The sequence below is a fragment of the Xiphias gladius genome, chromosome 20, assembly GCF_016859285.1.
Source record: "Xiphias gladius isolate SHS-SW01 ecotype Sanya breed wild chromosome 20, ASM1685928v1, whole genome shotgun sequence".
Lineage (NCBI taxonomy): Eukaryota > Metazoa > Chordata > Actinopteri > Istiophoriformes > Xiphiidae > Xiphias > Xiphias gladius.
This window is the reverse complement of record NC_053419.1, coordinates 4173458-4195305: the sequence shown is the minus strand read 5'-3', so window position 1 is coordinate 4195305 and position 21848 is coordinate 4173458. Positions and strand designations below refer to the sequence as shown.

Here is a 21848-nt window from a genome sequence, read left to right as displayed (position 1 = left end):
ACAAGAAAATGTCTCATTATCACCAACACATCAACTCTTCATCAGCAGCAGCCATTCTGACAATTAGATATCAAACATGTGACAGCTATGACTTGACTAATGACCTGCTAATTACCCTTTCCCCTACATTAGTAATGAGGAGCAGAAATATACAAGAAGTCATGAAGGAGAGAAGAAAAGTCCTTCTATGACTCAATACTGAAAAGGAAAAAAACATCACACATCCACAAAACATCCTCTAATCTGCACTACAAATGCATACAAAAAATTTACGGGCAGCAGGTAAAAATAAATATCCCCGATTCAAAAAGAAAAAAGAAAAAAATATTCAAAACAAATCAGGAAAATGTCTCAGCTCTTCATCAGCAACTGCGCTGATATTTTTTAAAGATGGAAACAACTGATCAGTCATTTAATAATAAGGTCAATAAAAGTTCAACGTTACTGTGACTAAAGTTATATTTTACATGTCTTACATAGTCCCGAAATATTAGGGAAAAAAAGCCATATTTGAGCTAGATAATTGATTAAAATGACGTGCTTATTATCAGGATTGGGAATTCTTAATTTTGTGTTGTATAAATATCATGTTGCACAATACAGTGTAAATACTATAAATGTAGAAAATCCGAGGTGGAGATGACACAACTTTATCGACAAACACTAATGATCAGAAGTTTGAAAGCATCACACACCTCTGTCAGGAAGATTACCACTACCTAAAGGTGATCAGTAAACATTTTGCTACAGGTGAATTTTTTTTTTGTTTACTTAATTCCTCTTGAGTAGAATAAAAAACACAGTTCACTGTCTGAAGACAGCAGTGTGTTTTTGTGTGTGTGTGTGTGTGTGTGTGTGTGTGTGGTTGTGTGTGTGTGTGTGTGTGTGTGTGTGTGTGTGTGTGTGTGTCAGCAGCATCAGTATCAGATAATCTGATGCAGAAGGATTTAGTTTAAGCCTGAACGGTGTGTCAGGCTTTAATCGGCAGTACAACACACACACACACACACACGCGCGCACGCGCCTGCGCCCACGCACGTTCGCACGCATGCACGCACGCAGGCACTCAGGCACACAGGCACACACAAAAAGTAAAGATACCAGAGAAAAACTGAATGACCTCTCTGACAGGGCAGCACGAAGACACACACTCGCACACTTTTCAAAGGAAAGTTCTGGAGAGTGTATAAAAGTGCTCAGAAACTTAAAACAAAGACACACTGATTTTTATCCTTCAGTACAGATTGGACACACACAGACATGTGCGCGTGGGCGCACACACACACACACACACACACACACACACACACCCCAAAAGACAGATTTTTCCAATGTTAATCATTTTTTCATCTTTATATACAGAAAGGTTACAACCTATTTAACAAAGCATACTGTACACATACAAACACATACATTACACACATTAAAAACGGAAACACATACACACAAGGTTTTTTGTTGTAGAATTATTTAATTTTGACCTGGTGTTCAACCTCAAAACTGAAAGAAATAGACAGTTATATAAACTACAAACACACTTATGTTCAACATTATGAACATTTTGAACAGACACACACACACGCATTTACAAATTCAGACACACAAACATACTCATATAGCAATAATGGTTAACATAAACAAAAAAGTTTATGATTTGGGACACACAAACACACACATTTACACAAAAAAACTATAGAATCACACTCAATAAAATTGACTTTTTTTTTTGGTTGTTCATACAGAAAAAATCAAGCAGATGGAAACAGGGGCCTGCACAAACACACAATCTCACACACACACACACACACAAAATGCGTCTATTTATAAAGTTATAATTGCATAACACGCTGTGCTCTAATTCCAGCCTACTGAGCACACAGGATGTCCACACACGCTGGATTTACAATGACAATACACACACAAACACACACACACACACACGGAATTGCGACTAAAACTCGCCTTTACCTTGTATTTATTTATCTCCTCATATTCAGAACAAAGTGCACATGGACATGTGCTTGTATGTGAAAAAAGACACTAACGCATAAATGCATCTTCCTTCTATTAAACGCCAGCCTCAATACACAAAAACACACATTTGCATATTCATGCTGCAGGCGTGAAAAGCTTCTCTCTGCCGTTTTAGTCATTTTAATATTTTCACCAGCGGAGATTCTTAAATGTTTCTGTGTGTTGAGGCAGATTCATTAAAATATCATTACGTAACGCTGCAAATATTTTACAATTCCTGTAATTGAAAATTTTTATTTTAATTTTGTGATTTAAAAATAGTGAAATTGATTCTTGGAAGTTGATCTAAACATCCTCTTCAAATTGTTTCTGATCATTTATCTTTTATGTGTAGTGGTCAGATTTGATTCACTGGGTGAAACAAGATAGAGACACTAAATTTATGAATGTTTAACAATTAAATGAGATCAATATTCTTGTTGACCACAAAGGAGAATTTGGGTGAAATTTATTAAGACAGTTTGGGTTTGAACTTTGACCTCCTCTCAACTGTATTACATTGCAGCTTCTGATGTCCGACAGTTAAAGGACTAAAATGTAAGACTAAAAGAAAAAAAATTGTTCTAATAGAAATATAAATGTATTTAAACGTGCAAGTTTTTTCAATAACTGAAACTGAAAATCCATTTGAATTAACATAGGAATTTTTTTCATTTTTACATTAATTGAAAAGATAGAATAGGAAATTTAATTTTATATCCACCTATAATACGAGTGTATTCACAAAAATCAGAAATCTGATAAAAAAAATCATTAATTCTTCTGGTATCTGGGGTGTTGTTTGTCTCCGAAAAGCAGCACATGCAAAATAAACTGCAGACAAACTCACTCGTCAGTTTAAAGTGTTTAAAGTGGCTGTTTCCTGTAGCTGCACATTGAGAGCGGGCTGCAGGATCTTGGCAGGCTGCTTCAGGACTCTCCTAATTAAAACTTACTGAATATTCAAATGCTGTGTTAGCATAACAATAGCCGGCTGGCCGGGCCGGCTTTAAATGAGGCCTTTTGTTTTAGCCGAGCTCTCTGCTGCCTCATTAAGCTGCTAGAGCTTAAGTTAGCGAGTCGACAGCAGCTAACGGAAGCTCAGGCCTTGGTCCTCAGCCTCCTCCTCTCCCCACCTCCACCCTCCCCCACATTCTCCCCGAAACCAAAGCCCCGATTCAGCCTCTTCACTGTTTGGTCTCGCCGGGCTGAGGCTCGCTGCCACTGCTGCAGCAGATCTGTCCGAGTGTTTCTGCCTCTTCCCTCAAACCTCAACCACTTTGCCCCAGTTTCCACTTGCTCCACTCCCCTGCCTCCATAACACACCAACTGGCCTGAATCTGCCTTCACACAACCACAGGATCACCAAAACACTTCAAACCCAGCTGGCTAAAGCCACCAAACAGCTAAAAAAACAGGAAACAGGGAGACGAAAAACCATTACTTTATTACGGCAATTCTTGTACTTGTGCGTTCTCTCTTTCTGCCAGCGGACGATGGGTGTAAACAAGCTGTGACACAGACAGCAGGAGTGAGACAGGGGGTTAAAGTGAAGATAGAAAGGAGCTTGGCACCAGATCAAGACCGTCGGCACAATGTGGCATCCAGCAGCCAGCCACCAAACAAAGCGGTGGTGCCACACCGAGCCCCGTAGCATCGCCAAACTAAAGAACTCCGGCTCCGAGCAAAGCTGCCGAGATACAAAGAAGACCCTGAGCTATGGTGAGAGAGTGGGTAAAAAAAGCATAAGGCTCCAGAGCCAGTGGCTGACAGCTTGGGGCTGAGGCGTTCGGTGGTCGGATGGAGGCCGGAGACCCAACAGGCGCAGGGCAGACAGAGGACGACTGTTGGTGAGGGTCTGCGGCGGGTTTCAAACAACAGATGCTCTGTTTAAAACCATCTGAGCACACATTACTGTTAGTTCGCGTTTTAAAAGACTAAAAACTACAAAATTTAAGGTTGGAGTAACATGAAGAAATTCAGAGCACCGGTAAATTTTCTGTATTTTCATATATTTGTCAACAAAAATAAAATGTGAATGCGGAGGAGATTTAAAAGATAGTCTAAATCCATGAAAAATCCGAAAAAAACCATGAACCACAAATACCAAATCAAATCGGATTCATGTACAAATCAAGGTCATGGATCGGTAAAAACTACGAAAAATGCAGAAATAAAAACATTTTCCGCAAAAAAATCTAATCATGCATTTTCTCTTCAAAATGTAGCAATTAATTTAATGTCTCCACGCTTTTTTTTCCCATTAAATATTATGAATGAGGGACAGATAATTGCAGCTACTGTTTTGTGTCTGATTGATTAATAATCTCAGAGGGCCTTTAAGCTGCAAGTTCTGATTTATTATTACTAATTTTAAAAATGTGTAACTGTTTTATTTTTGATATAATAGGAAAGCTTAAAAATTTGGGGCATAGAATTCGTTTCTTGATGGTTTTTCCTGCTGCCCTGTCGTCATTTATCCTCTGTCCTCGCTGTCATTTCCTCTTTATCTTCTCTTTCCGTTCACTAATGCTCATTTAAAGCAGCAGTTAAGAGTCAAAGGTGAGACAAAGACAGACACTTAGAGGACAGACGCCTCACTGACAGGTGGATGTGTAGGAAATCCCAGCCTTCCATCTTCATTTGCACCTGCGGCATGCAGACGTTCCTGTGTTCACGCGAGAAAGCCGGTGAAATTCATTTACCCTTGCCTCACTTTACACCCTGTTTCTCATTTCAAGCCTTCACGTCACCCCCTCTATAGCACCTCACCCAGCTACTAGTATTTTACAGGTGGGGGTTACTGGAAGACAGACAGACAGACAGACAGACAGACAGACAGACAGACAGAAAGATTCACAAGAGGCCAGACAGCTACATACATGCTGAATGACCTTTTAAGATTCTTTTTCTTTCCAGACAGTATTTTATAATCTTTTAAAAAAATCATTTAGAGCCTGATAGTATATATTTTAACAAGTAATTATATGCACTATAACTTTAAATGGATATACAGGAAGATACATAGTTGGGTAGACTTACGGTGGCTCTTCCTGTTCATTTTTAGAATTTGCTTCATTTATACTTATGCCTTTATATTTTAAAGGGCATAAAACGAGATTGAAAAATTTCATAATTGATGACAGAATATCACTCATATTAATCTCAATTCTCTACCTGTAATTAAGGACAGATTTCTTTTCATCTTTGCCTTAAATGCATTTTCGTGGTCATGAGTAAAATTTCTGAGAATAATCAGGAACCACAAACACAATCTGAAGCCAAATGACAGAAAAATCAACCGTTTGAGCATTTTGGGGAGAAAAGAAAAATATGAAAAGCCACAAGTCCCTGAATTAAGCACAAAAACCAAACAAATCCCACAATCACGTGTGCCATTCCGCATGAGAGCAGCTAAAAACACGAATTCAGTTCAGCAATGGGGCTCTCGTTTGGCTGCTTTTACGTCCATTAAAAAAAATTAAAATAAGCGAGGGAGCGATAAAACTGCGTGGTGGATTATTTTAAGGTGAATCTTGAAGCGTCTGATGCGCGAGGAACCGGGAGACAGGAACAGACGAAAATGTCAGATTTGAGGACTTTTTTTTTTCCTAATAGCTGAGGTGTGGGTATAGCGGCCGCACACACACACACACACACACACACACACACACACACACACACACACACACACACACACACACATTGTAAACACACATTCATCACATTTCAGAGGAGTCTGTCCAGTGTATTTATCCAAGCGCTACGGCGCACCACTACAACTACTGTCACTTTCCCCCGCGCACACACACACACACACACACACACACACACACACACACACACACACACACACACACACACAGACACACGCACGCACGCACATTTTTATTCCCCTCGATAAACAACAGCCATCTTTCCCACAAATAAACCCCGCCAGGCGGACAGAGAGAGAGCTCACACTCCTTTCGCGCTTTGACGCGCGGCGGAGAACCGACGCGCTGTTAAGTTGGTGCGTAAAAAGCGACACTCTTCACCTTCACACCTCCTCTCTCTCTCTCTCTCTCTCTCTCCACTTTTCTCTCCCCCCTCTCTCTCTCTCTCTCTCTCTACCTCTGGCCCTCTCTCTCTCTCTCTCTATTTCTCCGTCTGACTCCCAAACCGTTGCGGAGGAAGGAAAAGAAGCGGTAGGAGGGATGGAAGCGTCTGTCTTACCGCTTTGCCGTTGTAGTAATACATCAGTGAGCTGCCTGTCATCCCAGGGATGGTGTACGCACAATACATCGTTCCTCTCCGCAGAAAGACGGAAATTTCTATTTCTCCCTTTTTCTCTCCGCGTCTCTCTCGCTTTTTTTTTTTTTTTTTGGGTTTTTACGCTCCCCCCGCCCCTTCTCGTTTCTTCTTCTCCACCTTTCTTCGCTTTGTGCTTCCGTCGTAACTTTTCTGGGTTTGTTATGATCTCAAACTCTCGCCGCTCCGTTCGCGTGCTCCTGCCTGCGCGTTTTTTTTCCCCGCCGACAATTCCTTCAGTTGCATTTTCCCATATGGACGAGCCGAGGCACGCGGAATATGCAAAGTAGGCAGAGAGAGAGAGAGAGAAGTGCCCCTCCCTCTCTCTCTCTCTCTCTCTCTCTCTCTCTCTCTCACACACACACACACAAGCGCGCGCACGGAAAATGTACGGAAAGAGAGAGGCTGGCGCATATAAGCACACACACACACACACACACACACACATGCACACACGCACAGACGCTCGCGGTCGCCGACACTCTTTCAACTTTCCACAGTAAATCTGGAAGCCATCCCTCCCTCCCTCCCTCCTTCCCGCCCTCCTCGCGCGGAGCTGCAGTTCGCCGCCTGCCTTTGAACTGAGCCGAATATTCACTTTTTCCACCGCTGTCAGAGCGCGCTTCTTCTCCTCTTCTCCCTTTTCTCGTACTCATTTTCCCTCTCATCTTTTCTTCTCAGCTCCTCTTCTGTCTCCTCTCCTCGCTTCCTTGCCTTGTTCCCCCCCTCGTTTACACCTTGTTTTTTCCTCCTTCTTCCTCATTCCTTGTTTCCTCCCCTCTCGTTTTCCCCTCTCCTTCCTTGTGTTCTCCGTTCATCTCCTTCTTCCGCCCTTGTTTCATCCCCTCTTTATTCCTCCTTTCCTATTTACTGTTCTCCCCTTTTCCCTTGTTTCCTACCCCCTTGTTTCCTTCTCTGCTTTCTTGTTTCCTCCTCTCCTAGTTACTCTCCTCCTTTCTTCCCTCGCCTCCTTCCCTTTTTATTTCCTCCTCTCTTTACTTGTTTTCGGCTCTTGTCTTCTCCTCCCTTCTTGTTTCCTCCTCTCCTCTCCTATCAGTCTCAGTCAGTGTGGTTTTGGTGATTTACAGGTAATAAGACATCTCTCAACTAAAACTGGACAAAATTTCATTTAAAAGTTTTGGGTATTTTAGATTATAACCATTTAACTTATTGAATTTCAACATTTAAAAGGTTTAACGGATTTGCTGATAATATTTCTGAAGAAAAGAACTTAAAAAGTCAGATCCTTTACATTTCGGTGATATCGTGTGGATTTACGAGTAAAATGCTACCACAGTAATTTATGGCTAAGAGCCCAGCCAGATTATTATATTCTATTTCATCATCTACACAGACTTTTTTTTTTTTTAGTAGCCTAGAGATCTTGTTTTTTTATTTAAATCTTACAAAAAAATGTGTGTAGATGCAAAAAGCACATCCACTTTAAAACAAGTCTGATTAGGTATATTACACACTGTTCATTTTATTGTTATTAATCAAAAAGGTAATTGTTTCACAATATCCACAAACAGAGGTTCTACAGGCCAGTGCCAAAGACTCTGACTAGCTAGATATGCAGCATAAATGTCAAAATATAGTCTTGTTCTACTCTTCATACCCAATTCTTTTCCTCTTTCCTTTTGTAACTATTGGAAGTTATTCTTCTTCTCTTATTTTCGTATACCACCTCCTCTCCTCTTTTCTGCTTAGGGAAGTCTGTGATGTACTTGGGATGATGGAATTGTTTTTCCCTCGGTAACCTATACGTTAAAATCCCTAACATGTTAAAAATGTAATTTAACTCATACATGGTAGAAGTCAAGTACAGACAGATACTTTTCCCTCTTACATAGTAAAAAGTCAAATTAAACACCTGTAGTGAATTGAATTGAATTTTATCTATATGTGTGTTTGCTATATTCTCAGTGCTGCAGAATTAAAGTGAAATTTCCTATAACTGTGTAAAGTTGACTATATAAACTTTTATTAAAAATTTTAAAAACAGATTTTTAAAACATTCCCACAACAAAGTGTGGGTTGCTACGGTAACCATCTACCAGCAACCACCTGACAGTGGTGCTATAACTGATTATCAGATTTAAAGGGGCTATATGTAAGTTTTCTCTGCTGCTGAACGTGGTTTCTTGCCGGTAGCGGGAGGTGGTGGTGATGGTGGCTTGCCAAGAGGTTCAGCCATCGTTGTGTTTACAAGACAAGAGGTTAGCATATGGCCTCTGGGCAGAGCTACTTCTTCAGAGCAGCTGTAGCAGCTGCTACAGTGACGAGACGGACCGACTGGGCTGGGGCAAGCTGGTTAGCACGCTAACTTCAGTAGAAGAAAAGAAGTGACAGAAATAGAAGCATAACAAGAGTTAACATTGGCGTTGCTTTCCACCGCTAGAGACTGCTCTTGGCGGGTAAAGGAATGAAGTTTGATGCTGAACTTGCAACGTTTCTTCTATACTGGAAAGTAAACAGCTGTTCATGCCAACGTTGGCTATGTAGTGATAGCAAAAACTTACATATAGAACCTTTAACTCACGCCCCAAATGTCTGACTGACTAGAGGCTCAGTCAGATACATAAAATCGGAGTAATCAGACACATACAGACGTACATTTGTTTTAAACCAGTCTTTTGTGTGAGGAGTTGTTCAACCGTTTATTTGCAACATGATCTCAAAATTTCATTCCAACTGGTCAGATGGTGTATTGAAAATTAAAAGTAAATTTTAAAATACAAAAGAGCTGCTATTGTAATCGTGACTGACATTGAGGTTTGTGTAGAGAAATCCTGACTGAAAGATTCTCTGCAACACTGAGCAGGTCTGTCATGAGGATTTGTGATATTTCTAGTTGCTCAAAATCGGGTTGTTTTCGATGCTTTAGCAATTTTGGATCTATCAACAACACATTTAAGAGATACTTCTCTTCCAAGAAAGTCAGGTTAATCTCGAGGGCTTTTTTACCATCATCTACAATCTGAAATCCAATGCAAATAGAAAATAATGAAAACAGATCAAATTCCTGCTTCACCTAAACCTACTGTATGTAGGTCAAAGTTTTGTCACAGGTAAAGTGGTACTAATCATGATAGGTAAAAAGAGCTTCATGTGTAAAATTGGTGGAATGCCCCTTAGAAAAACATACAGAAAGAACGAAAGAGAGAGATAGACATAGAAAATGTGTGTGTGTGTGTGTGTGTGTGTGTGTGTGTGGGGTGTGTGTGTGTGTGTGTGTGGGGGGGGGTTGTACAGGCAGTTACCAAAACAGTCAGACAGACAGTTGTTCAGTCTTCCAAATTTCATATTAACATTGTCATCATTCATCCTATTCAAACAAATAATAGACTCAAAACAAGCAAGCAGACCTCCCAAAACTCTCTCTTTCTCACTCTCTCTCTCTCTCTCTCTCTTTCCCTCTCTCTCTCTCCTCTTTCGGCTTTAATTTGATTAAAAAGCGAGCTGCAGGAAGGGGAGGGAGGGCTGATGCACATCTAATAAGTGGACCATCTGTCTGCAGCGCTGGCTGGCTCCCAGCATTGTATCCAACCAGACTGCATGGGAAATGAAGGGAATGTTTGAGAGATGGAGGGAGGGATGGAGAGATGGAGGGAGAAATGGAGGGAGGAAAGGAGTGCAGAGAAAGAAAATACAGAACCCAAAAAGAGTGACCCGGTTGAGGCAAACAAGCAGAGACAGCTTTTTTAATTTTGTCTGACGCTTGCTTGGTCAACAAACCTGTAGAGGAGATGAAGAAGAATGAAGAGTGGAGGAAAGAGGGAGGAGGAAGAAAGAAAGTGCTAAATGGAGAGCCTTGGAAAAGTGGGATAAAGGAAAAAGGTGAGGATAAGGATAAGGAAAGAGGGAGGACAGGAGTAATGGGGACGGGAGGAGAGAGGAGAGGTAATGACAGAACAAAATAGGTGATGGGATGAGAGAAGAAAATGAGGGAGGAAAGGAGAAATTAAGTGAGGAGAGGAGAGAGAAGGGAGGGAGAAGTGGAAAGGAAGAAAAAAGGTGGGGAGGTTGGGGAGGAAACAAGGAAAGAACAGAAGAAAGGAAACTATAGGTAATGAGTGAACAAAAAGGAAGAGATGAGTGAAAAGGAGATAGAAGAGGAAGAAAGAGGAGGAAAAAAGAAGGGAGAGGGTGAGACAAGAGGGAACAGGAAAAGGAGGGACGAAAGTGAGGAGAGAAGAGGAGAGGAAAGAAAAGAGAAGTCAGGGGAGGAGAGAAGAGAGTGAATGGGAAAATAAGTGATGAGAAATTAAGGCGGGAACTAAGAAAAGCAGAGAGGAGGGACACAAGGAAAGAAAGAGTAGGAGTGGAGGAAATGGAAGTGTGTGTTTGTGTGTGTGTGTTTGTGTGTGTGTGGGGGGGGACTTTAAACTGAGTGTTCATTTCTTTTTTCAAAACTCCTTCACACTGAATTTTGACATTAGAGCTTTACATATCCTGATTACTTAAGGTGGACCAGAGACATAAAGAGGACAACAGCCATTGCTTTCACAAACCATCACCCTCAAATGACCTTTTTTTATCCTTTAAACTCATAAACACTATATACACGACTAAAACACAGCAGTTAGCGGTCAAAGGCCAAAATAGATAGGACTTTTTCTTTCCTCCTCTTTTCATCTTCTTCCTCTTCCTCATCCTCCTCACCTCCTGCTTTACTTCTTTTCTCCTCCCTGCTTTCTCCTTCATCTCTGCTCTTTTTTCCCCGCCCCATATCTCTCCTGCTTTCTGCCTTCCCCCCTTCCTCCCTCTTCCCCTTTCTTCTTCATTCCTTCCCATTTTCTTCTCTTCCCTCCTTTTTGTCCCCTCATATTTTTATTTTATTTTCCATCTCCTCACTCACTCTCATACCTCATCTCTTCTTCCTCTTCTACCACTCAAGCTCCTCCCTCTTTCTCTCCCCCAACCTCCTGTTCCTCTCCCTCAACACCCTCCTTTCCCTCTCTATTTCCTCCTTCCCATCACTTGTTTCCTCTTCCTTTTCCCCTTCCTCCTCCACCTCCCTCTGTTCCTTCTTCTTTCTCCTCTCTCCTGCTTCACTCCCCCATGTTTCCCTCACTCACACTTTATACCTACTTCCCTTCATCTGCCCCTTTCTATAAAATTCCATGCACTCTCCAGTTTTCTTCACCCCCCCCCCCTTTTACATTGTCACTCCTTTATTTCTCCTTTCATTCTCCCTCTTCTCTAATCCTGATTTCACACTGACAGGATTTTCTTTCACATTACGACGCCCAGTTGTCAAGCTCTCTCTCTCTCTCTCTGCTTTGTCTTTCTCAGGGTCTCTCGCCCTTTTGATACATCTCTCTTTTTGTTTCTGCATTTGTCTGAGTTCACTATTTTCCTCCTGTATTCTCAGAATCTTTATTTTACCTGCCTTTTTTTTTACTTCTTCCTTGCTTTCTTTCTGTCCTTCTCTTTCCCTCCATTCCTTTTTTCTTTCCTCCTTTCTTGCCTTCTTTCCTTCCTTTTTTGCCTCATTTAGTTTGTTTTTTCTTTATTTCCAATTTCCTTCATCCTTTCCATCCTCTCCCCACTATTCCCTTTATATTTTTCCTCTTTATTTTCCTTTTTTTTCTTTCTTATTTGCAGTAACTCTTAGTGTTTTTTCCCTCTCACACACACATGGAGCGGTGCAGGCCTAAATGCCACCAATCCCTCCCACACACGCAGACACTCAGCATGATTGCACTATTCATACAGCCACTTCCTATCATCTTTTTATGTTGCAGGTCTGAATTTACAAACAATGCAGTTATTGACAGGATTGAGGAGTAGACAGCAGGCAGCTACACACACACAAACACACACACACACACACACACACACACACACACACACACACACACACACACACACACACACACACACACACACACACACACACACACACACACACACACACGGAGGAACATAAAGGTGCACAATTTAATTGAACACAGGAACAAGTAAGTGCTGAAAGGCATATTGATTGCAGAGTGAGTAAGATATTTCTCAAAGTTATAAGGTATTTCCAATGTCCATAACGGACAAATGTTACATTGTATTAAAATAAAAAATCTGCTTAGAAATCATAGAAAAATTGATTTATTTTCTTTAACTTCAGATCTTGCCTCATAATGATGAAGTTTAGACATTTTCATCAGTATCAAAATGGTCCAAGTGATTGCTGCCTTTGTAAATGTTAACCGTCACAGGTTTTGGATTTTGCCTTTTGCCTGGTTTATCTGCCCGCCTGTTGTTGACCGCTGCCCACACCCTGACTTCACCTACTGTTTGTCCTTGCCTGCTTCTTACTGGTGCCTCGGAGTTGTGCGAACATAACTGACATTACATCCCCCAAAGCATGAACAGAACCCTGATGCTAAAAGGTCCAAACATATTTATGGCAAATACAAATAAGAAATCACAGAGGTGTGCCAAAGAAGTCACTGATTATTAGCTGTTTCTGTTTGACACTAACAATACATTTTTAACTGCCTGTTAAACCACAACGCCTTGTTTTTTTAATTCTACTTGTGTTGAATACAGAAGATGTGTTATTTGACTGTTGAGGCGATGGAGTTGTTGTAACAAGTAATGTAACTAATTACTTTTCTCGTTGCAAAGTTATGTAAATATTTTTTATATGACTAATGTGTAATGAATAATAACTGAATGCATTTTTGCCCATTTTGACAATTAATGGCATTTTTGATTAGCCGAACGTATCCTGAAAATAAGAATACAGTATATGACCTGCATAGCTAAAACATACAGTGACAATATACCAGGGCCAGCTCATGGCCCAGGCGACATAGGCGGTTGCCTAGAGCTCAGAATGGCAGGGGAGCTACTAACATAATTTTATTAATCAAGGTTACAGTACCACCATTATCAACAAAAACAGCCTTTCAATTACAATAATAAACATACTGCGCCCCCTGAACTGTCAGTCACAAGTTGACAGCGTGATGGAATAAACTCTGCTGCTCCTCACAACTTTTCATCTTCCCTGCACAGCACTGCAAGTGTGCATCACTCAGTCCAAGTCTGGGACGTAACACTGACAAATGCTAGATTGGATCAGCAGGAGGGACACTTCAATTATTATTAGCTCAAATTATTTCATAATGAAAAGGTCCAAGTCTTCAGGTGTACAAGGAAGAAAACAGAGAAAAGAGGAGGAGGAAAAGAAAGCACTATATAGAGGCAGGTCGTCTTATGTTTACATCCAAATATAATTTTGAGTGTAGATGTTTCATTTGTGGTAGCTAGCTAGCTAAGTAGCAATGAAGCTAATGCTTGATAATGATGCTGTGATAGCCGCTATACTCAGATACAGGTTGAGGGATATGAATCTGAATGGCAAACCAGCAGTGTTGGAAGAAGTATTCAGAACCTTTACTTAAGTAAAACTACCAACACAGCAATGTAAAAATACTCCATTACAAGTAGAAGTCCTGCATGAAAATTCCTACTTAAGGAAAAGTACACAAGTATTAACAGTAAAATGTAGTTAAAGTATGAAAGTAAAAGAACTGGTTTGGTCCCTCTGACTGATACCTTAGTATAAATGACATCATTAGATGATTAATACTGAAGCATCAGTGTGTAGCAGCACGTTACTGTTGGAGCTGCTGGAGGTGGAGCTGGTTTGAGCTACTTCATATACAGTTTTATATACGGGGACACCAGATAAATCTGAGGGGTCGTGAGATAATTAATGGGAGAGGAAAGAGGAAAACAATAAGTTCTGATAGACAAATCTGTTTTCAGCTTTTCGATTTTTTCTCTAATCTTTGATTTTTGGTGAGATATTGGATCATTTGAACATTTATTGAAATGAAACCATGTGAGAAGTTTAGAGGGAAAATCACTATTTGGTGGAGCTGTTAACAACTCGTCAAACTGGCTGGAGCCGGCCCTGCAATACACAATGCAAAGGTAGATAGCACAAACAGTCAAACAGACAGACAGATAGACAGACAGATAGATAGATAGATAGATGGATGGATGGATAGATAGATAGAAAAGGCTGAAAGAGAAAGTGAGAAAAAAAAGAAGGAGAGTTCTTCATTCTCTCTCTGGTGTAATCAGGATTAAAAAAAATTGCATTGCCTCAATTCTGACGTATAAAATCAGACACTAATTTTCCTCCAAAATCCAAAATACAAACTGAGAGAGAGAGAGAGAGAGAGAGAGAGAGAGTACCAAAAGTGTTCGGAGAGGGTGTGTAAGTGTGTCTGTGATGTGAGTGTCTGAAGAAGGTGCGTGTGTGTGTGTGTGTGTGTGTGTGTACGTATGTGTGTGTGGGAATGAACGAACGAGCACTGCTGCACACTAATTATGTATGCATGATTTAATCTGCAACTCAATAATATGCAAATATATTCATATGTTAGTTTCTTAATTAAAAATGCAAAGCAGCCCTTATGGTGATTTTTCTGTGATTTTCTTTTCAGCCTAACAAACGGAACATTTTGAGAAATTCAACAAATTGGAGGGAGGCGCTACGGTCGGGGGTTAACAGAAGAAAAAAACACGTCCTACTTCAACTTCCTTAAGTTTGAGAATAAAAGAAGAGTTGGAGTTGAAGGAGGGGGCCTAACCTGCTGAATGAAGGAGAACTATCTCATGCTACCTTAAGACAATTCTGCTTTCAGAGACTTTTGAGAAATCACTTTGAAGGTTAGGCATGTTAATTACCAATTTCCACCTTGTAAATAGAGTTCATGTCAACATCCGAGTCATAATTACGACCTACAAACTCAGATTTTTCTGCAAGCTCTGATGTGTCTGATTTAGTGTTAAATATTGCACCAGTGCCTATAAAGTCAGACATGTATAACTCATCTCAGCTGACGTCTGTCTGTCAAGACAATTAAACATAAATTTTATATTGATCGTAGGCAGTATTGCAATCACATTGCAACCACACATCTACCTTGACTCTGTAGAATACTCATGGGATGTGTTACATAAAATGGACCAGTTATGCCGGGGTCTATCATGGTGACCTCTCACTCATGCTAAGCTAACATTAGCTAATTACCTGTTTGAATCGTCATCGGCAAGTTCTGTTCCTTCTGAGTTTGAACTCCGGAGAGTGGGAGGTTGCAGTTCAATCAATTTGCAACTGGGGCAATAGGGTACTTGCTGACATCACCAGTTCAACAGGGTTCACTAACAGGCTTTTTCACTTTTTTGAGCTTTCAACAGCACTGACCATGAGATGCGCTCAATATATTTTTTTTATTGAACTGCCTATTAACAAACCTGAACCTTAAATGTATCTTCAGCCAAACCACCAATAACAAATTAGAGTTCTACTGTGAGAGTGCAAATTATCTTCCAAAAGGAATTAGATTTTTTTGCCATGTCGTCTGCCAGTTAGTTGGTCCACAACTTTCATCCAGATTTAAATATCTTTACAACTATTGGATAGATATTATTTTGATAATATGACCGCATATTTGAAATCTAAAATGTCAATTTCTTGCCTAAAAATATCTCAAAAGTTTATTTGGTGACAGAGGTCTATTTGTAAAGTTGTCGGACAAAAACAGAAAAAAGATTTATGAGTCTGGTTTACATTCTCGAGCATCTCCACCATCTGATACGCAATGCATACTGGGATACTGGTCCACAGCTAGTTTTCAAGGCATCCTGGATAAAATAGGAGGAGCAGAAATAAAAAAAAACCCTGGGCATTCGAACAATTCTTTTCTAAATTTTCACACGTTCAGTTCAGAGAAACTAAAGCTCAGCTCAGTTGCCTCTTTTTTGAGGACTGCAGCCTGTTACCAGTTCAACAGAAAAACCTGAGATCAGATACTTGTGCGTGTCTTGGTGCGAAACCTGCTGTCTTCCTGCTGCGCAGTTCATCCAGCGCAGAGTGCAACCTGCTGCTGAAAGAAAGGCCCGCTCAGCGCTTTGTGTTCGGGTATACTTTACACAGAGCGTGCTCAGAATAAAAACAATGATTAAAGATGAAGCTAATCCGCACCAGCAGCATGAATTACAACCACACGACATGGCGTGTGTTTTGTGTGTGTGTTATAAGGCTGATATTCAGATTGCAAAGACGCAGGCTTTTTTGAAGCCAGTGCTCTCATTAGAACGAGGTTAAAAAAAACAGCCTGTTGTTTTATTAAACTTACTGCCTTTTCTCTGTTTATGCCTCTCTTTCTCTCTGCGTTCTGTCTTTAGTTCTGTTTTGGCCACTACTTTTTGATTGCTGTACATCTTTTATTCATTTCATTTTTAAATTTGTTTTTCCATGTTGATTTTTTCTTAATTTCTCATGTTTGGTTTAGTGTCACATTGCAAAGGTTCTTTTTTGTTGTTTAAAAAAACAAACAAAGAAAAACAAAAACGTGAACAAATGAATTATTATGTGTTTGCCCTCAAATGACCGAGTCGGACAGCCCGTGGCCACTGCTGAGGGATTCAACCTTTCAAGAGATCCTTAACCTCGTGCAGAAACTTTTAAACTAGCTGTTAAAGCTTATAACTCTTCAAGACACAGAAACTTTATATTAAGCACTAATAAACGCAATGGTTTTGACAGCTTGTCATGTTAAGATGACAGAGCAATTGGCTGTCAGCAGGCACTGATCTGCAAATACTGTTTGGTATTGCATTCAATGAAGTTCTGACCTCTGAAAACCAACAGGCAGCTGGGGGAAAAAATTAAAAAACAAAAAAAAAAGAAAAAGAAAAAAGAAAAAGAAAAAAAATGTATATATGAGCATTGTTGTCAGAAACTCAAACCCAGAGACATGGATGTTGTGAAATTGATAATTTACATCCAGTCATTTCTTCTGAAATATTGAATGTATCTTTGAACACATCACATTTCATTACAAAGGATCGTCGTCTTCACCTATTTCCATCCACTGTAAGTTTCATTTTGCAGTTTTTTATAAAGCTGTAACACCTTACAAGCAGAAAAGAAATAATATTAAAGATTATTTCACTCCCTAAAAGAAACTAAAAGGATGAAAGCAGGACTAAGTTTGACATTTTGGTTCAGCTGAGAAGGACAACTGAGAAATATTTAACACATTATCAACAATGTAAAGCAGTTTTGTCACCACAAGTACAGTCTGATGCATGTGCTTGTGTGTGCGAGTGTGTCAGTTTGTGTGTATGTGTGTGTGTGTGTGTGTGTGTGTGTGAGACAACATGTGATATTCATCGTAGCCTTGGAGCAAATCAAAGTGTCGCTCTCTGCTGCCTGTTACTGCAGCCAAATATTTGGGCTCAGGAATGCACAAGGGAACATTCACATCTGCAGCAGGCATTCATTGTGTGTGTGTGTGTGTGTGTGTGTGTGTGTGCGCGCGTGTGTGTGTGTGTGTGTGAAAGAGAGAGAGAGGTCTTTGTAGAAGCCAAATGTCCTCACAAGGACAGAAAAGCAGCAGACATGTTTAGGCTGAGGTCATTTCATTGACAAGGAACCTTTGAAGCACTGAGGGAGCTACGAAAGCAAAACTCAAATTCTTTATTAAAGTAAAGGTCAGATAGTGGTTATCAACAACTTTATGGCCAACTTGGCAAGGACGTGTCTAGACCAGTGTGTTGGAGTGGCCTGTGGGAACTGCTGGTGTTGGAGTATAAATGATTAAAGATCTTGCCTCGCTAGTCCTGTCAGCTAACAGGGAAAGCAGAAAAGCCATCGGTGCACCACGATACGGTAACAGCTAGCATAACATCAATGGGTCTAACATATCAGCAGTCCAACAAACAGGGCAAATGCTAACGTAATGTATATTTGTGGGATTAGCATACTGATCATGTTCAGGGTATCACTGATCTAACAGCAGCTAACATGGCAGAAGCTACAGCTAAATGTATTTGTTAGATTTTTCAACACCATTGGAAACCACCTTCAGAAGCGTCCCAAAATGGATACCCACATTGCTAACCTTGCAGTGACACCAAATTAGGGTGATCAGACGTCCCCGTTTTCTGAGGATAGTCCCTGTTTTTTGACTGTGAATTACAAACAGACCAGAAAGAAAGACTGGGCAGCAGAGCCTGCTCTGATTTGGGGCCAACAGAGGGGGCTGGCTACTTGCTATAGCAGCTTCATATCTACCATTTGCTCGTGTAGTTTCAGAGAAAACTGTGTAAAACTCGACCAGACACTAGTAAGTGTCAAGTGGACCCACAACATTACCACTTACGACATTTCAAGCCGGGAGGTAACCCAGGGCTAGAATCAGGGGTGGGGTCACGGGACTTAGAAAGCATACTACCAGATGATAGGTAGCTGATTTGTAGACATACGATCTACTTGGATGTAGGCTACAATGCGATCTACAGATACAGTGATCCATTTTTAATTTTACATATTTATCTTGAATTTGTTTAGCAGGAGTTGAGGGCTAAGGTGGGCTGCCTCTGTAACTTGTTTTACAAATTGTAGATGGGAATATGACTTGGCCTGAAAAGAAAAATCAGTCAGAAGATTTTTATTTTTTTTGGTTTTAAGGGGAGAGTAGAGAGGAAGGAGAGGAAGAAGACTAAAAAGAAAGAAGAAGGAGATAGGAAGAAAGGTGAAGAAACGATTACAGGGCCTGCAAATGTATTATTCTAAACAATGATTTACAAAAATGAGGCAAGCAACAGGAATTGGTAAACCATAGTATTTGATCTAATAGTGTACTATTTATTATTAAAGACCATTTTCTTTATTTATTGTTCGATAGATTACCATCGCTTCAGTCACCATGGTAGGCTACTGTATGATATTCTAACCTGGCTGACAAAATCACTTAGTTCCCAATTTTATCACTCGGCCTTCATCATAGTTTATTACAGTACAACAGTTACTATGGTCAAAAATACATGAAACCAGAACTGTCCCACATTTGTATTTCATAGATAAAAACATTGGATATTTTAATGATATATTGACCGCCAAACTGTTTTCATTTCAGTAATATCGTAACTTTACACCAGATTAGTGAAAATTAGGGTTAGGTTAGGGTTTATGGTAATACAATAAAAAAAATACAATAAAAATTGCTATTTTTATTGTAACTGCATTTAAAAGGTGTCTAGCTCCATCTTAACCTGTGGAAGATATTCAAATTTATTTAGTTAGATGTAACTGCCAGTGATGTTGGCTTTGCAGCCATTTCTCACTTTCTCACTGAGCCACTTTGCCAGTTTTTTTTGCCCAGTGAGAGATACCATAAGATTTAGAAAATCAGTGACTCAGATTATAACTGAGGTAGGTGTGAATGTTTTTATCTACTATTTATCATAAGCATTTTTGCAGATTTAAGATACAAGCTATCCAACATCAGCTAAAAGGAAACAAACTTAAAGGCAAAACTAATATCTCAGCAATCCAAAACATGGTACAATGCTAGCATAACATTAGCGAAGCAAGACACTTTAACCAACAGGACACAAAGCTAACAAAGAGTTAGCAGGGCTAAGTGACCACAGTCAAACAGCAGGTAATTAGCTATGACACAACTACTATGCCACAATTATCACAGCCCTTGCGCTACCGTGCCCATCTGAACCTATTGTAAATAGCTAAAACTGTGATACTATGCTGCCTAGTGGAACACATTTAAGAGGAAATCATAAAGAAAAGTCCAAGTTAACCAAAACTGTAAAGAAGTATAATACTTAAAGGAATTAAACTTTCTCTTTGTAGTTGGGTTAAAATCTATTTAAAACCAATCTAAGTGAGCTAAATGTCTTCAGAAGTAAAGTAACACATTATTACAACCAGTGCGTGCTTCTCTGCATGTATTTGTCTATGTACAGTAGGCCTATGTAAGTTACAGTATATTTGTGTATGGATATACCATGTAAATTATGTGAAAGGTCTAGTTTTGTGTCAAACAAAAGTTCTCATTGGGTAAGAGAGGCTCTGCACAAACAACATGTGCACACACATACAAGTACACAAACACTCATACACGGAAATACACACAAATCGATGCCTTGTAATTCAATTAGCAATTTCCCATCTGACACAAAATGGCGGCTGTGGTGCAGCGGTGTGGGACATTTTGGGGCAGAGAGCCAAGTAAATAGTTTATTTGCACAGATGCACGCACAACGCACATTCGATTACACACACTTACAGACATTTTTTTTGTGTCATTTTTTAAAATATATTAAGTTTTACAAGTCATTCAAAATCAAAATAACTTGAGTTATAAAAGTGAAAAACACAGATCAAAAGATATTCTTAAGGCAGCGTTTCCAAGTGGAATGAGTCATTGAAGCATCCACACAACATAACTGAACACAAAAGCTGTCAGTGATAGTGTGTGTGTGTGTGTGTGTGTGTGTGTGTGTGTGTGTGTGTGTGTGTGTGTGGCATTTAAACCATGAGGCCATCATTTACTGAAGCTGCTCTCTGGGTTTCAACAGTATAAACACCTAGCTGCTACAGGATAACAGCCCCATTCTAAACTCAAGATACTGCTCTTTCTTTACTGAGTATTATTATTTTATATCAGAGCACTCAGAGTGCATGACAGCTTTTTTATGAGCACTTACACTTGTTTAAGTCCTCCACCATGTTTTTGCAGCCAGTAGGTAAGTTTCACTTGTCACATGTAGCACGAAGCATTGGTGCTGCTGCTAAGGTACCAGGAGATAACACACATTAGCAGCATATAATGTTCATCTGTCAATCTATCTATGTAATCAAAAAACCACTAGGGCTATTAAAGATGTCCATTAAAGTTATACATATATATATATATTTTTTTTAGTAATTAAACAGACATTACTACAGTAATTTGTAGTAATGTTATGAAAAACAGTGGACATTTTCTTTCCTTTTTTTTTCTATACATGTCAAAGCACACATATGAATGCTCACTTCTGCATTTCTCTTCTCTCGTCGTAGCTTCTTCCTCTTTTCATTTTCTGCCAAGGCCCAGTACAACACCACTTATTTGGGCACCATGTTAACACAGACACACACAAACACACACACACACACACACACACACACACACACACACACTCATTGTATTCAAATTCTTATTTTAAACCAAACACATTTTTTTTTCTCTTTTTTTGTAATTTCTTCCATTTTTGTCATTCTTAATGTTTTATCGTTATGATTTTGTTCCAAAATAATAGAAGAAAGTGATAAAGATGACAAGTCCTTCATCAGATCAGTATTCTCTCATTAATCACTGTGTGTGTATGGGGGGGGGGTATTTCATTTGTAGGTAACATAAGAGCACACATACACACACATAGTGATAAGACTGAATCAAAATAGCAATAATTTGTTGTTCATTAACAGTACAGTCTGTGATCAAAATGCCCAGTGTAAACAAACAGCATGCAACTTAATCAAACTTTCTGATGCTGTTAAAGGTTTGTTTACATCTCTGATTTAAATACTATATGTAATCATATAGTATGACACTATATATTATAGGAAAAAGAACTAAACAAAAGTATGTGGACAGAGGTGTCCACATACAGGCCCCTTAGTACTAATGAAGGGAAATCTTAATGCTACAGCACACAGTGATATTTTGTAC

At 39.7% G+C, this 21848-nt stretch overlaps 1 protein-coding gene across 6 annotated transcripts in view; it reads right to left on the bottom strand.

Annotated features, from left to right (window-relative positions):
• The window catches only part of LOC120806285 (transcription factor 4-like), a 241426-nt gene that overhangs the window by 70473 nt on the left and 149105 nt on the right, over positions 1-21848 (bottom strand). Inside the window, exon 1 of one of the 6 annotated variants that reach the window (XM_040157269.1) lies at positions 6229-6542. The exons of the other annotated variants lie outside the window; for them this stretch is intronic. Coding sequence (XP_040013203.1) covers positions 6229-6297 — 69 coding nt within the window. The 5' untranslated portion in view covers positions 6298-6542. Of the gene's footprint in view, positions 1-6228; positions 6543-21848 lie in introns of those variants that run through there. 6 annotated transcript variants of the gene reach the window in all.